Raw genomic sequence first — 22279 nt, forward strand, 5'->3', positions numbered from 1 at the left:
TGCTAAAGTTTTTTCTATTCAATTAATTAATTAATTTTAAGGATACAATTATTATAATTACGATCTTATATAATTATTTATAAAACAGTAAATTTTAAATGTACAATTATTTAGTTACAAATTTAAAAGAATTATTAATGTCTATATAATAATAGGATGAATAATAATGTTAATTATATTATTATTTTTTAATAAAATAAAATAATTTGTGAACAAATAATGCGTCTATTTCTATATAAACATATTTTCCACTGACGCCAAATGCCCCTGGCTCCTCAATCCTCATTTCCCACCTCTCTCTCTCTCTCTCTCTCACATCCTAATAAGCAAGTGGTTTTACAGCACACAAGCAAGAAACCTGGTGGGCAGCCATGCCTGGATCTTACTTTTGCGGGTTGTGCAAAAGGAAGGGAGACGCTAATCGCCAACCCGGAGGAGGTATATCTTGTTTTTTTGGCATATGTTGCAAAGTAAATCCAAATAGGTTGCACTTTGTTACCTTCTAATATCTATATCCGTATGATATATAAAAGGCAAAGCACAATAAGTTGTTTGAACAGCAATCTTTTTTCGCCTCGTTTGGGTGTCAAGCTTAGATCCAATAGTATGGCAGTGAAAAAAAAAAGTCTGTGATCTTTATCTTCCTTTCTTGCAAAGTTTAGAACAGTAGAAATGAGAACAAAATTCCAAGTTGCATCTTGATGATATCATTAAAAGAAAAAGGAAGAGAGGGGGGGGGGGGGGGGGGGGTTGTGGGGGGGGGGGGTGGGGAAAGGGAAAATAGAGATTTACATGAGGAAAGTAAGTGTTTATGCTCTAAAATTTTTTAAAAATTGTGTTGCTTTATTTTACAAAACCAAAAAGGTTAGATAATATGAAATCAAGTTCTCGTTTTTTTTTTTTAATTAGTAAATTGAATTTTTTGTTTAATTCTGACTAAAATTTAAATTTGTTTTTTTTTATAATTATATCTAAATGTTAAAAAAATAAATTATTAATAAAATTTATCAATTTTATTAGATTTATCAATTTATCAAGTTCTTGTGATTTGATTCTCTTTTATTTTCAATTGGTAAAAACAGAGGAAAAACCAATTCCAATACAAGCAGCTGATGACAGTGCAGTGGAAGGTACGTAACAAGTAAACTTCTAAACATAACTTTTGAATTTCGATCATCTTCCGTATGTGTGGAATTTATATTTGTTATAAATCCCAAAAATTTTAGGATAAAAGAATATCAAATTTTAGAATATTTATGTTTATTCAGCGATGCCAGTTGAGTAACCTTTTGATCCAGGTGTTCCAACGTACACCTATGAAGAACTAGCCAAAGCAACTGGAAGTTTCTCCAACAAAAACCGCCTTGGCGAGGGTGCTTCTGGTCAAGTTTATAAGGGAAAACTTCCAAATGATAACAAAGTCGTTGCAATTAAGAGGCTTAAACATTTTTCTGATCCGGAGAAAGAGAAAACAGCGCAAAATCAATTTGAGGAGGAGGCTAAAACCATTAGCCGCACCGATCACCAAAATATTGTGAAGGTGTTTGGATACTGCAGTGAAAAAGAAGATAGATTGCTTGTTTATGAGTTTGTTTCCAACAAGTCATTGAAATTTCATTTGCGTAGTGAGTACTTTTCTAATTTTAAATTGCTTGATGATGGTCAGAGTTATATTGACAAGTAAAATTCTTAGTTAAATTAAATTAATTATAAATTCAAGGTATAAATATTTTTTTTAGTAAATAAGACTGATCACAATCATTGAAAAGATGACAGATTTTCTCCTTTCATTTATAATTTATTTTTATTTATCAAAAGAATCAAATCATATGGTATCTTGACTATATTAAATGATTAAGCTTTTTTTTTTTTTAATTTTTCCATATAGAAAGCCAGACAATCGATTGGCCAAGCCGAATGAAAATTGCTTTGGGTACAGCAGAAGGATTGGCATATTTACATAAAGGACATGAAGGACGTGAGTAGTTAACTTTTTTTTTTTTTTCAGTTTTATGATATTAATATCTTGAATTTCATACTCTTTTTATATGTTTTAGGTCATCCTAGAATCATCCATCGAGATATTAAAAGTGATAATATTCTTCTCAATGATAAATTTGAGCCAAAGGTATGATGTTTATGATATTAAAACATTGTTGGCTGGCCATATATAACTCTTGCTATATAATAATTTATGTTTACAATAAAAATTTGTGCAAACTAATTCAATATCTACACATTTTAGTTTTTGAATCAACTGTTAAATATTAAAAATGAAAATAAAGAGTTATATATATTGATTATCGATCAAATATTTTTTTAATTAATTACAATTAATGTCAATTATAAGTAATTGGCCTTTGATGGCTCACAGCAACCACTAAACTAAAAAAATCTTTAATTAATTAATACTTGAGTGAACTCTTGATTTAATATTCTCTCTATCCCAAAAAATAAGCTTGCTTTTATTTTTGCATAAATTAAAACTATTTAATTAATGTAGTCAAAGCAATAAATTTTGTTCAATCTTTTTCTAATATATCTCCATTTATATTGGGCCATCAAAAATTAAATAATTTAGGTTACCAAATTTTTCTTAAAATTAATATATTTTAATAATATTAAATAGGAGACATATTAATAAGTTAATATATATAAGGGAGGGGGGGGGGGGTGGTGGGGAGTGGAGGGGGTATAAAGTTGCAATTTTAAAAAATACTAGTAAATTATTTAATCGAAACTTGTTGCGTTTTCAATTTAAGTTAAATGACATAATAAATTTACTTCAGTCATTTTTCCCCTTCAGATTGGAGATTTTGGACTTTCCAAAGATTTTGCAGATTCTGCTACTCACGTTTCCACTGATCCAAAGGGAACTCCTGCGTAAGATTATCTTCAGCTTATTTAGAAATTACAAATATGCAAAGTTTTAATTCAATTGATTTTTTTTTCTCATCTTTTATGTTTGAAAACCTAATAATTAAAAGAATTTAATTCTTTTAATAAAAAAAAATCATTTAAAACAAGAAATAGAAATTAGATAAAAAGTTGTAGTATTATGTGAGATTTTAATTTAATTCTTTTCTTTGCATATGATTTAATTTATTCCAGAAGAAGCCTTTGTGTGTTAGCTAAATTTTCATTCCAAGAGAAAATTTGTCAAATAGTTTATTCTCATACACGCTTTCTTTCAAGTGCAGTTATGCCCCTCCTGAATATTATATTAAAGATGGCCAAGAAAGGAAGCTCACTGATAAGTCTGATGTCTTTTCCTTCGGTGTTGTGCTTCTGGAGTTAATTACGGGGAAATTAGCTGCTTTTGAAAAGAAACGCAATGAACGTGTTCGCTTAGCTATTTGGGTATGCAATTTTTTTCCCTTATTCAAATTATTCTAATTTCGTTTAGGAGTAAGTTTTTGGAGGTAGAGTAAGTTTTTTCAATGTAATTAAGACATGTGGACTTATTTGGGAGGGAGGTTTAATGGGGAAGGTAAGGTTTTTGAGGGTTTGTGAAGGTTTTAAAACCTCAAAGACCTTCAGTTTCTCTACCCACCAAATTGGGGTATTGTGAATGTTTTTATAAATTAAATATTAATTATTAACTATCTTTACCTTTCCATGCCTTCGATCCAAACAATATAAGATTAGTAAACCATCATTTATCTTACCTTCATTTCAAACAATGTAATATTAAAAAAACCTTACCTTATCTTTTATCACATTACCTTACCTTACTTCTTACCTCCTTACACTTCTCCCAAATGAAGGCAGTCAACATATTGTTAATTATAAATCCTTCCTCAATTATTCCTCATTAATTATTTTAAATATAAAATACTTGTGTCTTTTTTAACAATTGACAAATAAAAATTTAAATTTTAACAAAAAAATAAAATTTAATATTTGATGTTTTGTAATTTATATATATATTCTTTTTTACCAAATGAAATCTTAAGTAACTTTTGTGCATCTATTTTGATTATAATTCACAGGCAATGCCCCTACTCAAACAAATTTTGGATACAGACAAACAAGAATTGGATGCAAAGAATTGTAAAGATCTTTTTGATTTGAAATTAAAGAAAAAATATGATAAAGATGAAATGATTCGAATGATTTATTGTGTTGCGGCTTGTGTATATAAACCTGCGAAGTTACGCCCACAAATGAGCCAGGTAAATCCATAAATCAAGCTAGATTTTGTTGTTTTGTTTATGAGCTCATGGTCTTATATATTTCTTACGCCTGATTTTATAGCGTTTAATTTGTTATGAGCTTTAATTCTTTTCATCTTAAAAAACGGAGAGAGATTTGTCTATATGGTATGTGCTAACTAGTTTAATATTTATTAATTCTGGTGAAGAGAACAAATTTTATTCTGACTCCAAAATGGAAGAATTTGTTGGAGTGTTGTTACACATTTTTAATTAAAATTACTTCAAATATATTTAAGATTTAAATTTTTAATATATATATGTGTGTCGAATTTATTTGATAATTTTATATGTTAATTTAATAATTTCATGAGTGATTGCATGCTTTGTGATCCAGGTACTTGAAGTACTAAAAGGAAATATGGAGCCGAAGAATATATGGGTCAGAAATGATAGTAAATACCTGTACGAAGGGTCACCATATGCTTCATTACCTACATTAGCTGAGGAAACCCCTGACTCTTAAAGCCTCTATTTGATATTGAAATTGTGAATTAACATCGCTTTGAAAAAAAGATTTCTAGTGAGCTCCTATTTATTTTGAATGTCAATCTTTTTATAATAATAATAAATTTATGTTTTTCATTGCAATTTCGAAGTTTGTATTTCATCGTTGATCCATTGTTAATTTATCACTATTGACATTTTATCCACCACTAATCCTAGTTATTGGTGTCGAATTTCAATTCGTCATTAAAAATACTATTTTTTAGATCTTACTTGATTTAATTTTATGATAAAATTTATTTCTTTTGTTCATGTATGTTTGTCACATTAACAAAATGAGAAAACGGAAATTAGAAAAGAAAATGAATAAAATGATATGTAATAAAAAAATGATAATTTTATCATTTAATATATATATAATTTTAAAATGAGGAATAAAAATGACATGTAATAAAAAATGATAATTTTGTCATTTAACATATATATGATTTTAAATTTAAAATTCATTTACAAATTTTCTTAATTCAGATGAAATTTAGTTTAGTTATAACACATTTTATGGAATTAATTATTAAGAATTCTAAATAAATTTTTATTTAAATTAAACATTTAATACATGCATTTTATATAGTCATTTAGGTTAAATTTCATAGTCATTTTATTCATCTGTTAGTCATTTTTAGTTAATTTTATTAGTTATTTAGTTAATTTTTCATAATTGTTAATTTTCAGATTAATTTATAATTTTACTTTTATTTTGTAGATAAAATGGTGTTTTTGAGGGAGTAAAAGGTAATTGTGTAAGTAAAGAGTGATTTTCTAGTCCAAAAGTACAAAAAATGAAGCTTGAAAATTGAAGAATTTAGAACTTGCCGAAATCTGTACAAGGTATTGCACTGCCTGTACAACTTTTATACAAAAATACATAAAAAATTTTGGACTGCTGAAATCTGCACAAGGGAGTGCACAGCCTATGCAGGTCACTTGTGCACCTTCACGGAAGATAATCTAAAGTTGTCGAATCTTACACAACCTTTTGCACAACCTATGCAGCTTGCTTGTGCACCTTTACAGAAAATTGCCAAGACATGCTGAAACCTGCACAGTCTGTGCACCTTCACGAAAAAGCTATGGAATTTGTCGAAAAGTGCACAAGATCTTGCATAGGCAATACATAGCATGTGCACACCTCATTAATTGGCTGAAGAAAGAAATTTCTCACATGTGTGATTACCTCAGACACACTATTTTTGGGCTAACCTAGGGTTCTCTGTCAAGGGAGTATAAAAGCCACTCTTACCTCATTTTACTGTAGGAAGAAAGATTGAAAAAAGGAAGGAAAAGTAGAGTAAGAGCCGACACTTCCATTTTTGGACTAGGATTTGGATTCTTCTTCTCTTCTTCACATTTTCTACACTTCTTCTATCGGGTTTCTTTAGTTTTAGTTTATTTTTCATGTTTTATTTCTTCTTCTACACAAAATCTCTTGTATTGAATATGGATTGTGAGTAGTTTCTTTGATTTTAAAGTTGGAGATGTAATATTTGAGTTATTTTTGTGGATTTGAACTAGATTAATTCTAATTTAATAAAATTTATGAGGTTTAATCTATTTCTTGTGTGCTTATTGGCATGCTTTGTGAAGGGCCCCATTAAATTATGCTATTAATCCTTGGTTAAAGGACCAAAAAAAGAAGACCAAGTGATAGATAATCAAGAAATTAAGCTTAATTAGCTTAGATCTAGAAATAGACTAAGGATTAAGAGGGTTAATAAATTGATTAAAGTACCTAATGGGTCTTGATTAATTTTAAACTCTACGAAAGTAGAATTTAATTAACTAAGGCACTATTTGATTCACTCGACAGATATTTCAAAGGATTTTAGAATCGGTCTCCTTTAAACTCATAAATTTCATAGATTGGGCTAGCTAGGAAAAATTTCAAATTGACTTGAATATGAACCCTTAACTCCGAAATCACTTTTTATCAATTGCTGCTTGGAATTTTACTTTTGAGTGCTTAGTTTACTCTAATTTTATTAATGATACATGCATTTTATATTGTTATTTAAGTTAAATTTCATAGTCATTTCATTGATTTGTTAGTCATTTTTAATTAATTTTATTAGTCATTTAGTTAATTTTTTATAATTGTCAATTTCTGGACTAATTTGTAATTGTTGCTTTTATTTTGTAGATAAAATGGTGTTTTTGAGGGATTAAAAAGTAATTGTGCAAGTAAGGAGTGATTTCCAAATCTAAAAGTGCTAAAATGAAGCTTGAAAATTGAGGAATGTGAAATTGCCGAAATTGCACAACTTGTTGCACAGGCTATGCAGTTTTTACACAAGAATCAGAAGAAATTGTGAACTTGTCGAAATCTGCACAACTTTTGCACTTTCACGCCTTCTCTTGTGTAGTTTCACGGAAGAAATTTCTAAATGGCCGAAACTTGCACAACTGGCTGTATAACTTGTGCAACTCCTTATGCAGCTTCACGGAAAAATGTCTCAACTGGCCAAAACTTGCATAACTTACTGCATAACCTGTGAAGCTTAGTTGTGCTCTTTCACGAAAGACTTCAAAGCATGCAGGAACTTACATAGGCAACCTGCACAGCTTGTGCAACCTCACAGAAAGCCTCTGGAAACTATCAAATTTGCACAAGATCTTGCACAACCTATGCGCATCTTCATAAATGAGCTGGAAGGAGATTCTCCCACATGAATTATTACCTCACACACACCATTTTAGGGCTTTTTTCAGAGAATATAAATAGAGACTTTTTACCTCATTTGGTAGCGAGAAGGGGAAGAAAGACAGAAAAAGGAAAGACAAGGAGAGCAGCAGCCGCCACTTTCATTTTTGGACCGGAAAATTGGTTTCTTCTTCTCTTCTTCACATTTTTTGCACTTCATCTATTGGGTTTCTTTAGTTTTAGTTTATTTTCATGATTTATTTCCTCTTTTACTTAGAATATCTTGTATTAAACATGGAGTGTAAGTAGTTTTCTTTGATTCTAGAGTTGGGGATGTAATATTTGAGCTATTTTTGTATATTTGAACTGGGTTAGTTTCAATTTAATGAAATTTATGAGGTTTAATCCATTTCTTGTATGCTTATTTACATGCTTAATGAAGGGCCCCATTAAGTTATATTCATAATCCTTGGTTGAAGTACCGAAAGGAGAAAACCAAGTGATAAATAATCAAAAAATTGAACTTAATTAACTTATATCTAAAAATAGACTAAGAATTAAGAGGATTAATAGATTGATTAAAGAACTTAATGGGTCTTGGTTAATTTCAAACTCCACAAAAGTAGGATTTAATTAACCAAAACACTCTTTGATTCACTCGAAAGAGATTTCAAAGAATTTTAGAATTGGTCTCCTTTAAACCCATAGATTTCATAGATTGGGTTAGCTGGGAAAATCTCAAATTAACTTGAATATGAATCCTTAACTCCGGAATCGTCTTTTATCAATTATTGCTTGGAATTTTACTTTTGAGTGTTTAGTTTAATCTCATTTTATTAATTTTCATTATTAATATTCTCAATTTCTTTGTTTTTCTAATTATTAAATTAATCATTGTTTGAATTGAATTTTGCATTTTCATACCTTAAACTTCAAATTCCCAAATTTCTTTTATTTGTTTGATTAAAATACAATTTTAACATATACATCAAAAATTCAATTGAAAACATAACTCTCTGTAGGAACGATATCTTTTTCTATATACTTGAATGACCCGTGCACTTGTTGTAGTCCATATCAATTAATTTTCATTAGTAATATTCTCAATTTTTTTTATTTAGCAAATTATTAAATTAGTCATTGTTTGAATTGAGTTTTGCATTTTCATACCTTAAACTTCAAATTCCCAAATTTCTTTTATTTGTTTGATTAAAATACAATTTTAACATAGTTTATTTTACATCAAAAATTCAATTGAAAACATAACTCTTCGTGGGAATGATATCTTTTTCTATATTACCTTAAACGACTCGTGCACTTGCAGTAGTCCACATCAAGTTTTTAACACCGTTGTTAGGGAGTTGTTTATTTAAGATTAAATTCTTGATTATTTTAGTTGTTTATAGTTTTTGTTTTTATATTATCTTATCACTTTGTGTTTTAACATTCTTTTTAGGTACTTTTTGATATTTTATGAGAAGAGCCAAAAGCACAAGTGATACATCTTTATTGTTCAATCCTGAAATTGAGAAGTTTTGTCATGCCAACAAGAAAGAAACTAGAAGAAGAAAAGAAGCTCTGAGATTAGCTAAAGTTGAGATGGAAATGGTTGAAGAAAGAATTCGAATAGTGGATATAATCCCTTAACCTGAGATAACACAGTTATCTTATATATAGGCGATACTGCTTTTATGCTTGTACTAAGTATGAGTATACGGACATGTGTTGGCTCTGACTAGTTATATATAGAGATAGGTGTTTAGTCAAGATGAGATCCATAGTCCTAAGTAAATAGGGATAAAATCCTATGTCCATTTACATTATTCTTGATAAGTTTTTCTAGCCAGGACAGAAAGACTTAATCAGAAAAGTATTTCTGATTGGAAAGTCTTATTAATCAAGAATTAGAATTTAAATTAGGACATATAATTCTCAGCAATAAGAGATTGACATAAACCATGACTCTAGCTAGAATCGAGAGTTTATAATGGAGAGATTTTAGTGCATGGTATGTATAGTTGATGTGGCGAATCCGCAAGTATACGGGTCGTCTCAAGTAATAAAGTGATGAATCAAGTATCGTTCCCACGAGGATTTGTGGTTTGAGTACCAAACAATGAATGAAGCGATTATTTGGGCTAATGATTAATGAATGAATGGTAAATGTAAATGAGCGAAGTAAATTGATTAATCTAATTGGAATATGTAAAGAGCAAGCAAATAAATTCTAAATCTAGTTTGCAATTAAACTAAATTGATAATGGGTAATTTAAATGAAAGTCTAATTATGTTAAAAGTGATTCCAGAGTTGGGGGTTTATGCATAAATTAATTGGGATTCGTCTTGGGCATTCCAATTTTTAGGGAAAATTAGAGTTTGAAGGAAATTGATTCTAAATTCCTTTGATATCTTTTTCAAGCAAACCAAAGTGTGTTCTAAAATAACCAAACCTACTTTCGTATGTTATTTGATTACTTTAAAACCCATTAAGTTTTGTAACCAATCATTAATTCCTCTTTAAAATCCTAGTTTATTTCTAAATCTAGGTGATTTTAAGTTCCAATCCTTGATTATCTATCAATGACTTTCACCTTTCGGTCCTTCAATCAAAGATTAACACAATACCCAATGGGTACCAACATTAGGCAAGTAAATCAAGCACACAAGGAAGGAATCAAAGCTCATATTTATGTAAAATATGGAAATACCCAGTCCAAATCCACAAATTAATCTAAAACATATTTCCCAACTCTGAAATCTAAAGAGTTTACTCACTCATGATGGTATTTACAAGAAAGATTGATGAGAAAGTAAAGAAAAACATGACAAGAGGATTAAAATAGAAAAACCCAAGTAGAAGAACCCAAAACTCTGGTTTCTGGAGCTCCAAAAGTGGTTGCAGCAGCTCCTCCCCAGAAAGTGGCGTCTCCTCGTCTCTCTCTATTCTATTTTCTTTCCTTTTTGTTTTTCCTCCCTTTCCTCTTGTGGCAAAAATTAGGAAATGATGAATTTATATGGTCACAAAAAGTTGCCCTAAAAGTAAATAAGAGCCAAGGAGTGGATAGTAAATGAGGTGTAAAATTATCCAAGTGAGCAGCACTATTCACGTTCTGGGCAGTCTGCTTAGGGTTCGGCTTAACCCTAAGCAGCTTCTTAGCAAATTTCAGCTTCTGGTCGCACTGTCTGCTTAAGGTTAAGCAGACCTTCAGCAAATCTCGGCAGACTTAGAGTAAAATAGACTTTTCTGCTCATGCTTGACTTGTGCTGCACCTTAAGCACTGCCGCTTTACCCTAAGCAGGATCTTAAGTAAAGTGTCAAGCAAATTTCGGCTAACTTGCTCTTTCAAAGCTTGATTTCTTCAACTTTCCTCCATGCTTAAAGAATTCCAAATTTCTTCAAATCACTTCCTAATGCACTCATTGATCCTCGATTTGCCACAAAATCCTATCAAAAACAACAAAATTACAAAAATTAAATATAAAGTATCTAAAATTAACAAATAAGCTAAAATAAAGCTAAAAACATAAAATATACTAAAATATAAGGTCAAAATGGATGCAAAACTACCCTAAAATGCCTATATGAAGTGACTGTAACAAATTCCCCCAAACTCAAACCTTTGCTTGTCCTCAAGCAAATTAAAAACAATTAATGCAATTTGGGGTACCTTACCTTAAATTTATGAAAATTAATTATCCAAACTCTCAAGCTTACTTTTAGCCACCAACAAACCATATACCCACTTTCAAGATACAAAGAGTTTAATCCTCACCAAAGTTATCACCGCTTAGCCTTAGGTCAATTATCCATATCATCAAGCCCAAACCAATCAATCACAAAGAATAATCATGCCTAAATATACTATAGGGTAATCCACAAACTAAAGTGTCTCAAATAATAATGGAAGTAAATGAATGGATTAATGATATCACAATCCCATAGGCAATTCTCCTATTCCAATCTCCACTAATATAGCAAAACACCATCAAAAGATCAAAAGGACTTTCAAGGGTTGTAATGGGGCTAAGGGGGTGATAATGTGGCTAACAAGAAAAGGATAGAGGCAACAAAATATGAGAATAATCAAATTATTAAAAGATCAAGACACACAATTTTTTTTTTTTTTTTGGAATCAAATTGGGAGAAGGAACTTTACAACTTTTTACCAATGCTAGCATATAATTTTGAAGCTTTTGGAGGGACTACATAAATAACATTGACTTTGAATTATAATTGTCCCTTTCAATTCACCCCCAAACTCATTTCTTTGTGTACTTGGGTGGTGAATTACTTTACATACCATAATTGAATTTGCTAGCCTTTTTATTTTAGTCACTTCTCCCAACTAATTGTTATATATATATTTTTTTTCTTTTTTTTTTATGTGCATCTATCACTCAAAGAATTATTCTCATGGAGGGTAGGTAAGTGTTTGGGTTTATGGCTAGGCATTGATGTGGGTTCCAAAGGAGTAAGAGAGATAAATGTAGGCTCAAATTGGTTCCAAAGGGAAATTTTAAAGTGAGGTTGGCTAAGGCTAAAATATGGGTTTAAAATTCAAAGAATGCCTAGATCATTTCTTTTTCAAGTGTATGCTATGATTTCGCCTTGAAAGGTTTAGAAAGATTGTTCTAGGATTGGTGAGACATCAATTAGCTACTTCTCACCCTAGAGTTTTCTCTAGGCACTCAAAGTCAATGCAATTGATTGGGTGGCCCTTGGCTAAGAAGATATAAACTAAAGCAAGAATCTAATAACTTTGCACCTATCTAGAACTTTCAATCCATTAAACCCTTCTAAAAGTAAGCTCAATTGCTCTTCAAAGCAATTCTCAATCCTCTAAGGACAAGGTAAAAAAATTATTTTTATGATATGCATGATCCTAAAATGAATGCATAAGTCAAATTAAAACTAAGTGTAATCTATATGAAAACTATATGCAAATGTATGTATATAAGTATAGACATGTGTGTGGTATATGTATAAGTGTATGGATTATCTATATATGGATGAATGAAATGTAATAAATGAATGAAAGAAAATTTTTTAAAAATTTTGCAAAAATTTTGCCCTCACCCCCAAACTCAAATGAAACATTGTCCTCAATGTCTAAAATGAATGCAAAGATGGGCAAAATTGTGTAAACTAATCAATTAATGAAATTTATACAATTGGGGATTAAATCAATATAAGGTCACGAATTCCAAAATTAGCTCAAAATGATATTAACAATGAAGCTTTAGAGAGAAAAATGTGAAAAAGTATCCCAAATGTATGAATTTACACTGCTTAAGATGTTGCTTAACCTGTTGCATAGGGTAAAGCGAAAGCATAAGCATTGGCAACATACCATAAGCATAAATAGTAAAAGGGTAAGCTGTTACCTCCAAATGATGTGAAACAGATGCGGCTCAAAGAAAATTGTGCAACTCATCAATGTCAACAAAATTAGGATTGAAGAAAAGATAAAGTGCAAAAATAATGTGCAAGAAGATGAAAAAGTGTAAAGAAATAAGATCTAATAGTTAAACCAAGAATTAAACCAAAAAACATTCACAGAATAACTATGTCCATAGCAGAAGATAAAATAAAATAAAGTAAACTAAAGGAAAGAAGTGCAAGTATAATCATAAAAACTAATTACCAAAGTATTACAACTATTACTAAAGTTTAAAGATTAAAATAAACAGATTACAAAATAAACCTAAAACAGAAACTGAATTGAAAAACTAGTACTGTTACTGCTACTGCTACTGTACTAAAACTAATACTAAATTGCTGCTACTGTTCAAGCTCTGCTGTCAAGGCTTTGTTGTCGCATCGTGGTCCGCCTGTGTTCCGCAGAGGTTCATTGTGATCCAAGCTTCGTAAGGCTTTCCAAATTTTCTGTGAGGTATTTCATTTCTTGAAGCATATCTTGGCCCCAATGATATAAATTGTTGTAAGATTGGGCCAATTTGTTGTGGAGCTCCAGCATTTGAATTTGTTGTTGTTTCTGTTTCTTTTTAAGAGATGAAAATCTCTTTTTAAGTTTCTTTTCTAGCTTCTTCTTTTGGTTGACCTGTTGCTGACCCATGGTATCAATTTTGACTTCTAAGTTCTTTAAGGTAGCAAGGATATCTGTAGTGTCAGGTGAGGGAACAGATGGTTGGACAGTGAAACTTGCTATTTTGGATTCCAAGGATCTTAAGAGGGACAAAATGTCTCTCCAAAAATCATGGGCAATGGTTGGTTGGGTCTCACTGGTGCAAAGGTAGTGGGGTCTCTGCGGTACCAGCTTCTTGATGATTCTTGTAACAAAGCATAGGTATGTCCTACTTTTTCACAAACATCCATGTGTAGCAACATTGTGCTGTCTATATATGATTCACCAGAAACTGGCAGCAGCTTATATAGACTAGCATCAAAGCTAAAAGAGTTTGCTATAGCAGTTATATATCCTCCAAAAACTATACTACCTTTGGTATGCTTTGTGACAATTTGGTGCCAATAAGTAGCTAGGAAATGGGCTGTGCTTACTTGTTTTCTCTCCTTCATGCACCACAGGAAAAATAAATCTCCAGCACCCACAATGTTGTTACTGTGTCCCCTTCCTAAAACAGTGTAAGAAATGAACCTATGGAGGTATTTTAACACATGATCAACTATCCTAGAGGCTTTTGCAGTCCTCTGTCTATAATAACCCCCAAAAGGTGCAATGTCTTTCCAGAATTGAACAGGGTCATAAATAGTTTGTTGCCACTCAATATTTTTATAGCTTGAACCCTGAAAACCAAAAATTGCATTCATAGCATCCATGTCTAACTCCCTATCAATTCCAGCACATCGAAAATATATCACATCCTTATGCTCAGTCTTCTTTGGTTTGAAAATTCAACCTTAAAGAAAAAAAAAAAAAGAAAAAAATCTGTTACTTTTTTTCTTCCCTATAGCAAATTTAGTATTTTCGATTGACAAGATCTAAATAAATAAAATATAAATCATAAATTCTTTTTTAAAATTTCATCATCCATATATTTATTTGCCAAAATAAAAAAAGAAACTAAAAAAAAAATTTTTTCATATCCATGTCTCTAAATCTAAAAAAAAAGGTAAAGTAAATGGTCTCCTCTATATCATATATCATTTGTGAGAGCCTCTGGAGAGTTTTTGGTGAGAGTTTACATTGGGGTAGAGGGTTGGTGTGGGTGGGTGGGAGGAGAGGATGAGGGATTTTTTAGTTTTTGAGGGGAGGGTTGGGGTTGAAAGGAACAGAGGGCGCTCTTTTTCGTTTTCCGATAGGGGCTTTCTTGGGTCTACCTACAGCCTTTTTAGTTTTACCTTTAGATTTCGTTTGAGTAGGCACAGGTTCAGGTATTGGTTCTGGGAACTGAGTTTCGAAAACGGGTGTCTCATTTTGCGGCTCAGTTTGTGGCGAGAGGGGGGTAGGCGGAATGAGAGTTGGTGTTTGGCCTAGGGGTAGTGGTGGTGATTGAGGTGGTGGTGATTGAGGTAGCGGTGGCGTTTGCGGTGGTGGTGATTGAGGAAGCGACAGACTGGGACTAGGGTTAGGGTTTGTGGGTAAAGATGATGGAATACCCATTTTCGATTTGACAGAGTGTCGAAATCTTCTGGGTTTGGGTTTGTGGGTGGACCACATTTTGGTTCTTACCATTTAATGAAGAGAAAGAGACTTATCAGCTTCCCTTAAAATTTGCCGGAAAAAATGGTGCGGGAAGGGAGTCGGCAGAATAAAAGTTGTGGTTTATCGGGAGTTTGGGTGAGGGTTTCATAAAAATGGCGGAAGTTTTGGGCTTTTTAAAATGTGGGACAGACAACTGATAATTTGGGTTGTGCTTGGGGTTAAGCATAGGGTTCAGCAGAATTTGCATAGGATACTGCTTAATAAGCAACATCATCAGCAAGTTTCGACAGATTTTGGGAAAAATTGTGATTTTACTTACCAAAAACAGTCCAAATACTATGGAATGCTATCATGACCCTCAGCAATTACCAAATTCACATTAATACCACCAAATTGAAAAATTTAAGCTTATCATCTCTCATAAACTTAGTAAGCATTGTACATGTTCATTTAGCTTTTTGCAATCATGGTTCATTTAGGCACCAATTGTGACTACCTTTTTACACACTTAATGAAATGGTCTCCTTTCTAAACTTATACCAAAAGCACATTTTCAGCAGCATTTGAGACAAGCTTCAGACATTCAAAAATTGCAGAAAAGACATAGAAATTGACCTTTTAAGCAGCATGAACAGTAACAAAAATTTGCAGACTGTAAAAACTAGCAGCAATTCAAACAAAAACATGTAAATTCCTAACAGATTACAGAACTATATATACACTAAAAGGTAAAACTTAACAAACACTATCTTTGCACCTCAATAAAGCTCACATCAGTCCTAAATATCAAAATTGATCCTCATTCAAGTTGCATTTCACAGAATTTACACAAGACACAAAATCAAACATGTGCTATCAAGTAGATTGCAATATCAGTAATTTAACACAAGTTTAAAGGTGTTACTGTTCACAGGCACTGGATAAGGCGCAGAATTTTGCTTATACTTGCTTCCTTTCAATTCTTTCTTTTTGCTACATGTGTTAATTTGCCCAATCTTCATGAATAACCTACAAAAGATAAACAAATGTCACTTTTGAGTTTAATGAGGGTAAAAATTGAAAATGAAATGAAATAGAAGATTAATAAACTATAAAAGGATACGCTTGGGTTGCCTCCCAAGAAGCGCTTGTTTAAGGTCTTAAGCTTGACCTTCCACTCCAAATCACCTAAATATCCCTGATTGGAGAACTAAGCCATGAGACCTCTACAACCCTTTGTGTGGGTTCTCCAACAATATAATGCTTTAATCTCTGCCCATTAACTTTGAAAGTTCCTGAGGTTTCATTGCCTATCTCAACAGCTCCATAGGGGTATACCTTTATAACAGTTTAGGGCCCTGACCATCTTGACTTTAATTTTTTGGGAAATAACCTTAACCTAGAGTTATATAAGAGAACAACATCCCCTTCCTGAAATTCTTTCCTCCTAATATGCTTATCATGCCATCTCTTAGTTCTTTCCTCGTAAAGCTTGGCATTTTCATAAGCATCCAATCTAAGTTCCTCAAGTTCATTTAGTTGCAGCATTCTTTTCTCTCCTGCAGTTTTTAAGTCAAAGTTCAGTGTCCTTATGGCCCAATATGCTCTATGCTCCAACTCCAAAGGTAAATGACAAGCTTTCCCATAAACCAATCTAAATGGGATGGTGCCAATAGGAGTTTTAAAAGCTGTTCTATAGGCCCAAAGAGCATCATCTAACTTTAGTGACCAATCTTTCCTTGAACTATTCACTGTTTTCTCAAGAATTCTTTTCAACTCTCTATTTGAGATCTCCACTTGACCACTAGTTTGTGGATGGTAGGGTGTTGCAACCTTATGCTTCACTCCATATTTTTGTAATAATCTTTCAAATTGATGGTTGCAAAAATGAGAACCTCCATCACTTATAATGGCACGTGGAGTTCCAAATCTTGTAAAAATGAACTTTTTAAGGAATTTAATCACAACTCTAACATCATTAGTTGGAGATGGTATAGCTTCAACCCATTTGCTCACATAATCTACTCCAACTAAAATGTATTTGTGTCCCAAGGACGATGGAAAAGGTCCCATGAAATCAATGCCCCACACATCAAATAGTTCCACTTCCAATATATTTTGGAGGGGCATTTCATCTCTCTTTGAGATATTACCCATCCTTTGACACCTATCACATGCATTTACAAACTTCCTCACATCCTTAAACATGTGTGGCCAAAAGAACCCTGCTTGAAGAACTTTTTCTGCAGTCTTTGTTACACTCGTATGACCCCCATAAAGTGAAGAATGGCAATCTTTAATAACATTCCCTATCTCCTCATCAGCTAAACATCTTCTAATCAGCCCATCTCCACATCTCTTGAAAAAAAAAAGGCTCTTCCCAATCATAATCCTTTACATCAAAAAGAAATCTCTTCTTTTGCTGCCATGTTAGATCAGGTGGAAGGATTCCACATACTAGATAGTTCACAAAATCTGCATACCAAGGGGCTTTTGTATTCATGATTAACAACAGTTGCTCATCAGGAAAATAATCATCTATTGGGGGCTCTTTTCCCAAATTTTCTCCTTGTTCTTGCCTCAATCTAGACAGATGATCTGCTACCACATTTTCTACTCCTTTCTTGTCTTTAACTTCCAAGTCAAACTCTTGAAGGAGTAGCACCCACCTTATCAATCTAGGTTTGGCCTCTTTTTTCTGAAGGAGATACTTGATAGCTGCATGATCCGTGTACACTATTACCTTAGACCCCACAAGATAGGACCTGAATTTGTCTACTGCAAATACGACTACCAAAAACTCTTTCTCTGTAGTAGAGTAATTTATTTGAGCATCATCTAAGGTCCTACTTGCATAGTATATTGCATACACCTTCTTATCTCTCCTTTGTCCCAAAACAGCCCCAATGGCATAATCACTAGCATCGCACATTAACTCAAAAGGTAATGACCAATCGGGAGGCTGCATAATAGGAGTAGATATCAAAGCTTCCTTTATCCTGCAAAAAGCATTCATACAATTAGTATCAAAATGGAATTCCACATCTTTACTCAATAAATTGGTAAGAGGCTTAGAAATCTTAGAGAAATCCTTGATGAATCTCCTGTAAAATCCAGGATGCCCCAAGAAACTCCTCACTCCCTTCACGGATGTTGGGGGTGGCATTTTCTCAATAATTTCTACCTTTGCTTTATCCACCTCAATACCCCTGTTTGACACAAGATGTCCCAAAACAATTCCTTCTTGTACCATAAAATGGCACTTTTCCCAATTCAAAACTAAATTGAACTCTTCACATCTTTGCAAAACCTTAGACAAGTTAGATATGCATTCATCAAAAGATTTACCATACACAGAAAAATCATCCATGAACACTTCCATAATACCCTCAATCATGTCAGAAAATATGGACATCATACATCTTTGAAATATAGCAGGGGCATTACATAGTCCAAATGGCATCCTTCGATATGCAAAGGTACCATAAGGACATGTGAAGGTAGTTTTATCCTGATCATCTGGGTGAATAGGGATCTGAAAGAACCCTGAATAGCCATCCAAATAGCAAAAATAAGAATGATGAGCTAGTCTCTCAAGCATTTGATCTATAAATGGTAATGGAAAATGGTCCTTTCTAGTTGCATTATTTAATTTCCTATAGTCTATACACATTCTCCATCCAGTTACAGTCCTTGTAGGTATTAGTTCATCAAAGCTTCATTTTTCACTACTGTGATGCCCCCTTTCTTGGGTACAACATGAACTGGACTTACCCAATTGCTGTCAGAAACAGGGTAAATGATACTTGCATCAAGCAATTTCAAGATTTCCTTTTTCACAACCTCTTTCATATTTGGATTCAATCTCCTTTGTGATTCTCGAGAGGCTTTATGATTATTTTCCAACAAAATTCTATGCATGCACACAGAAGGATGTATTCCTTTAATATCATCAATGGTATAACCAATTATCCTTCTATGCTTTCTAAGAACTCTTAACAATTTTTCAACTTCACAATCATTCAATTTAGCACTAATAATTACAGGATATGTAGAATTTTGACCTAGAAAAGCATACCTGAGATTTGTTGTGTCACACCTTACCCCTCTGTAAGGCATAACATGTTCCCGTAGAATACTTAATGAACTACCGAACTTCACCTACCGATAACTCATTAAGTACCCTACAAGGGATTTTAAAACGATTTTCTTACATTTTGGAAGTGGTGAGCATTTTGGTAGAAATTAAAAACCATTTATTCAAAGTTTAAATACTAGTAAAAATTTTGTCCATTTAAATTTTGCCGCAAATTTTATAAAAATTTTGACAGAGTTTTGTTTGAAACTGGAGAAAACAGTTCTTCAAATGCCTAAAAAAAACACTTCCAAAAATATTTCACAACTCCCAACCTTCAATAACTCAATCAACTCAGTTCAACACACTTCAAAATAATTTCACAATACAATTCAAGACTTATCATCTCAAAATATTTAATATCTCCAATCACAAAGTATAAAGTAAGAAATTCATAAGTACAAATATTAATTTACAGAAGGAAATCCAAAAAAATATTATTACAATTTATTTACAACTGCTCAACTTTCATTGATACATACAACATTGCTATATTTACATCAAAATTATCTACAAGGGTATAAAATAATACCCGTACAAAAGATTGGTGTGATCTTCAACTCAAGAGTGACTCACTGCTTTTTTTCCTTGCTCTTATCTACGACAGCAAAATAAGCTATCGCTGAGTATAAAAATACTCAGTGGTGCACAATAAAAATTTAAAATACAATAAATAAATCATTCATTGCCAAACATAATTTAAATGTTTCTCAATCACCTTTCACAAATATCAAAGTTCATAATAACACCATTTTGTCAAATAATCTATTAAACACAGTTTAGTCAAACAATTTCATAAACACAGTGTTGCTAAAGTCATGCACAACTTAAGCCATGACACAAAATTTCCGATCAATGCCGCGTTGTACACCACGACAAAGCAATCTCAACCCCATTAATCGAAATCAATGAGGGAGGTGGCTAGCTAGCTAATGAGTACTCATCCGATCTACAACCTCAACTGGCAAGCCAGAGAGGGAGGAAAATAAACGATCTCAACCCCATAAATGGAGGAGGAATAATGTGGTACTGTCATGCTAAGTGTGAACATAAAATCCATTCAAAACAATTTATGCAAATAATTTATGAGAAATCTGATCACTTTCCAAAGTCACATTTACGATTATAAAATGGCAACACAATACATAATTAATCAAAGAAGTTAAATTTTTGAGATTAAAATATTTAAACAATTATTATTGTGCACAAACCTGACTGGAGTCGCCTTGAAGCCTTGACTCAGTCTCTTTGAGTTTCCAAGTCTTTTTCAGCTGAAACACACAATTTCACAGTGTTTCAGTACCATAACTTAGCATAAATCTAAAAATAAATTTCACTTCATTTTCACCTAGCTTTAATATACTAATTTCGACGTTCTCGAAGTTTTTGTGTTTCGGGTTACTATTCACTACACTATTCAAGTCAAATAGTTGACTTTCTAAGGCTTAATAGGTATGGGAACTCCAACTTCACCCACATACCACATTTTGGTCACCAAACTTGTTGGTTTTGGTCATTTTATCAAAGTTTAAGTCATTTTGGCCAAATTGTCAAATTTTAGTTTTGGTGCTCTTAGTTGCACTATTCCATTGGTCAATCTACTGTTAGAATTTGGCAAACCTTCCTTCATAGAAAATGTTCCTTATTGTTTTAAGTTTATTCTCATTTTTGGATCACGTCAATCGGAGTTTTGTAGCTCAAGTTATATCCAAAATACAATTACTGTTCACGTATACTGTTCATACTGGTATTTTGGTTCTGGCAGATTTTTGATCCAACTTTGTTCAGTAATTTGATCAAGTTAAGTTCATAATTTGGTCTAACTTTCTTCATATGAAATGTTCTACTATGTCTTAGGTTTCCATCGGTTCAAGAATCACCTAAATCCGAGTTTTCTAGAGAGAGTTATAGCCATTCAAACATTACTGCTCAAATGGCAATTTTGCAGTTTTGCAGGTACAGTAACTCAACTTTGCTCAATAATTTGAATGGGTTAATGGCATAATTTGGGTTTGTGTTCTTCATGAAAGTTTTAGCTCTATATCTCCTCTAATCACTGGTAAAATTTCAGGTCAATTTGACCTGTCTAGCTCGAGTTATGACCAAATGAACAAATACTGTTCATTTGGTCAATTTGTGCAATGGCAGCCTATTCTCATTTCACTTTGGTCAATTGGTTCACTAAGTTTTAGTCAGTTTTTGGCCATGGTTCCTTAATGAAAATTGTGCTATTTTATGTCTATTTTCATCCTCAATTGGTGGCATATCAATTGGACTTGTAAAATTTCCGTTTTGGTCCTTCAAAGTTGGCTGCCCTACGAATTTAACTTTCATTCTCACAATTTCCACACATCTCTTTTGGTCATTATTGACCATTTTTCATCTCACAATAGACTAAAGTCATCATTTAAACATTTCTCCAAAATTTGGTTCACAAACCCTAACATTCAAACCCTAACTCATTCATCTCATGCATCTAACTACATTTAATGGTTTTAATGCTAATCATTCAACTAAATAAGGTTTCTAAACTCATTCAAACCCCTTAAATTCATGCAACTCATACTCCCTTCAAGCTGGCCGAAAATTCAATAATAGTCCTTCCCCCCATATTTTCATTTCATTTAATGAATTCTAAGCTCATTTAAGTAACAAGCATGCACTTAAAATAGAAATTGAAGGTTAGAATACCAACCTTAGGTGAAGCCTTTGATCTTCACTTTTTGTTTCCTCTATTCTTTGCTTTCTAATATTTCCTCTATACTCTTCAAGATGCAATAACAAGCTTTAGTGAAGTTTTTTTTTTGGGATTTATGAAGATTAAGTGGAGAAAATTAAGCTTAAGTGTAAGCTTAAATGGAGGAAATTCATGGAGGGAATTGGGAGAGGATGGGGCGGCACAAAGAAGAAGAAAATGAGGTTTTTAATTTTTTTTTCTTTTCTTTTCTTTTATAAATTTTGGTTTATGGAAGACCACAAAAAGCCTATTTAATTATTTTATTAATTATTCCTTTTATGACATCATGCATGATGTCATCACCTTTTTACTTTTCCATTTTTCTCTTTTTTTTTTTTCTATTTTTCTATTAGTTCTTTAATTTAATTTTCGATTCCAAAATTCTCTTTTCTCCGATTTTATTTGACAGTTAGGTCAGGAGTCAGCTCTCGGGGTCAATTGACG

The 22279-nt window shown here is 32.3% G+C and overlaps 1 protein-coding gene across 5 annotated transcripts in view; it reads left to right on the forward strand.

Annotated features, from left to right (window-relative positions):
* Window positions 1-243: 243 nt before the first annotated feature.
* Window positions 244-22279, forward strand: part of LOC110664105 (proline-rich receptor-like protein kinase PERK3) — a 95683-nt gene continuing 73647 nt past the window's right edge. For 2 of the 5 annotated variants that reach the window (XR_009149553.1, XM_058148982.1), the window contains exons 1-8: window positions 244-438; window positions 1083-1130; window positions 1299-1625; window positions 1889-1978; window positions 2058-2128; window positions 2807-2883; window positions 3201-3360; window positions 3993-4175. Coding sequence is in view for 4 of the 5 variants with exons in the window: in XM_058148982.1 (XP_058004965.1) it covers window positions 372-438; window positions 1083-1130; window positions 1299-1625; window positions 1889-1978; window positions 2058-2128; window positions 2807-2883; window positions 3201-3360; window positions 3993-4175 (1023 nt within the window). In the remaining variant the exon portion in view is untranslated. Of the gene's footprint in view, window positions 439-1082; window positions 1131-1298; window positions 1626-1888; window positions 1979-2057; window positions 2129-2806; window positions 2884-3200; window positions 3361-3992; window positions 4176-4257; window positions 4323-4551; window positions 4760-22279 lie in introns of those variants that run through there. The other 3 variants (XM_058148983.1, XM_058148981.1, XM_058148984.1) reach the window with 3 other exon arrangements.

This window comes from Hevea brasiliensis, chromosome 6 (assembly GCF_030052815.1).
Source record: "Hevea brasiliensis isolate MT/VB/25A 57/8 chromosome 6, ASM3005281v1, whole genome shotgun sequence".
NCBI classification, from domain to species: Eukaryota; Viridiplantae; Streptophyta; class Magnoliopsida; order Malpighiales; family Euphorbiaceae; genus Hevea; species Hevea brasiliensis.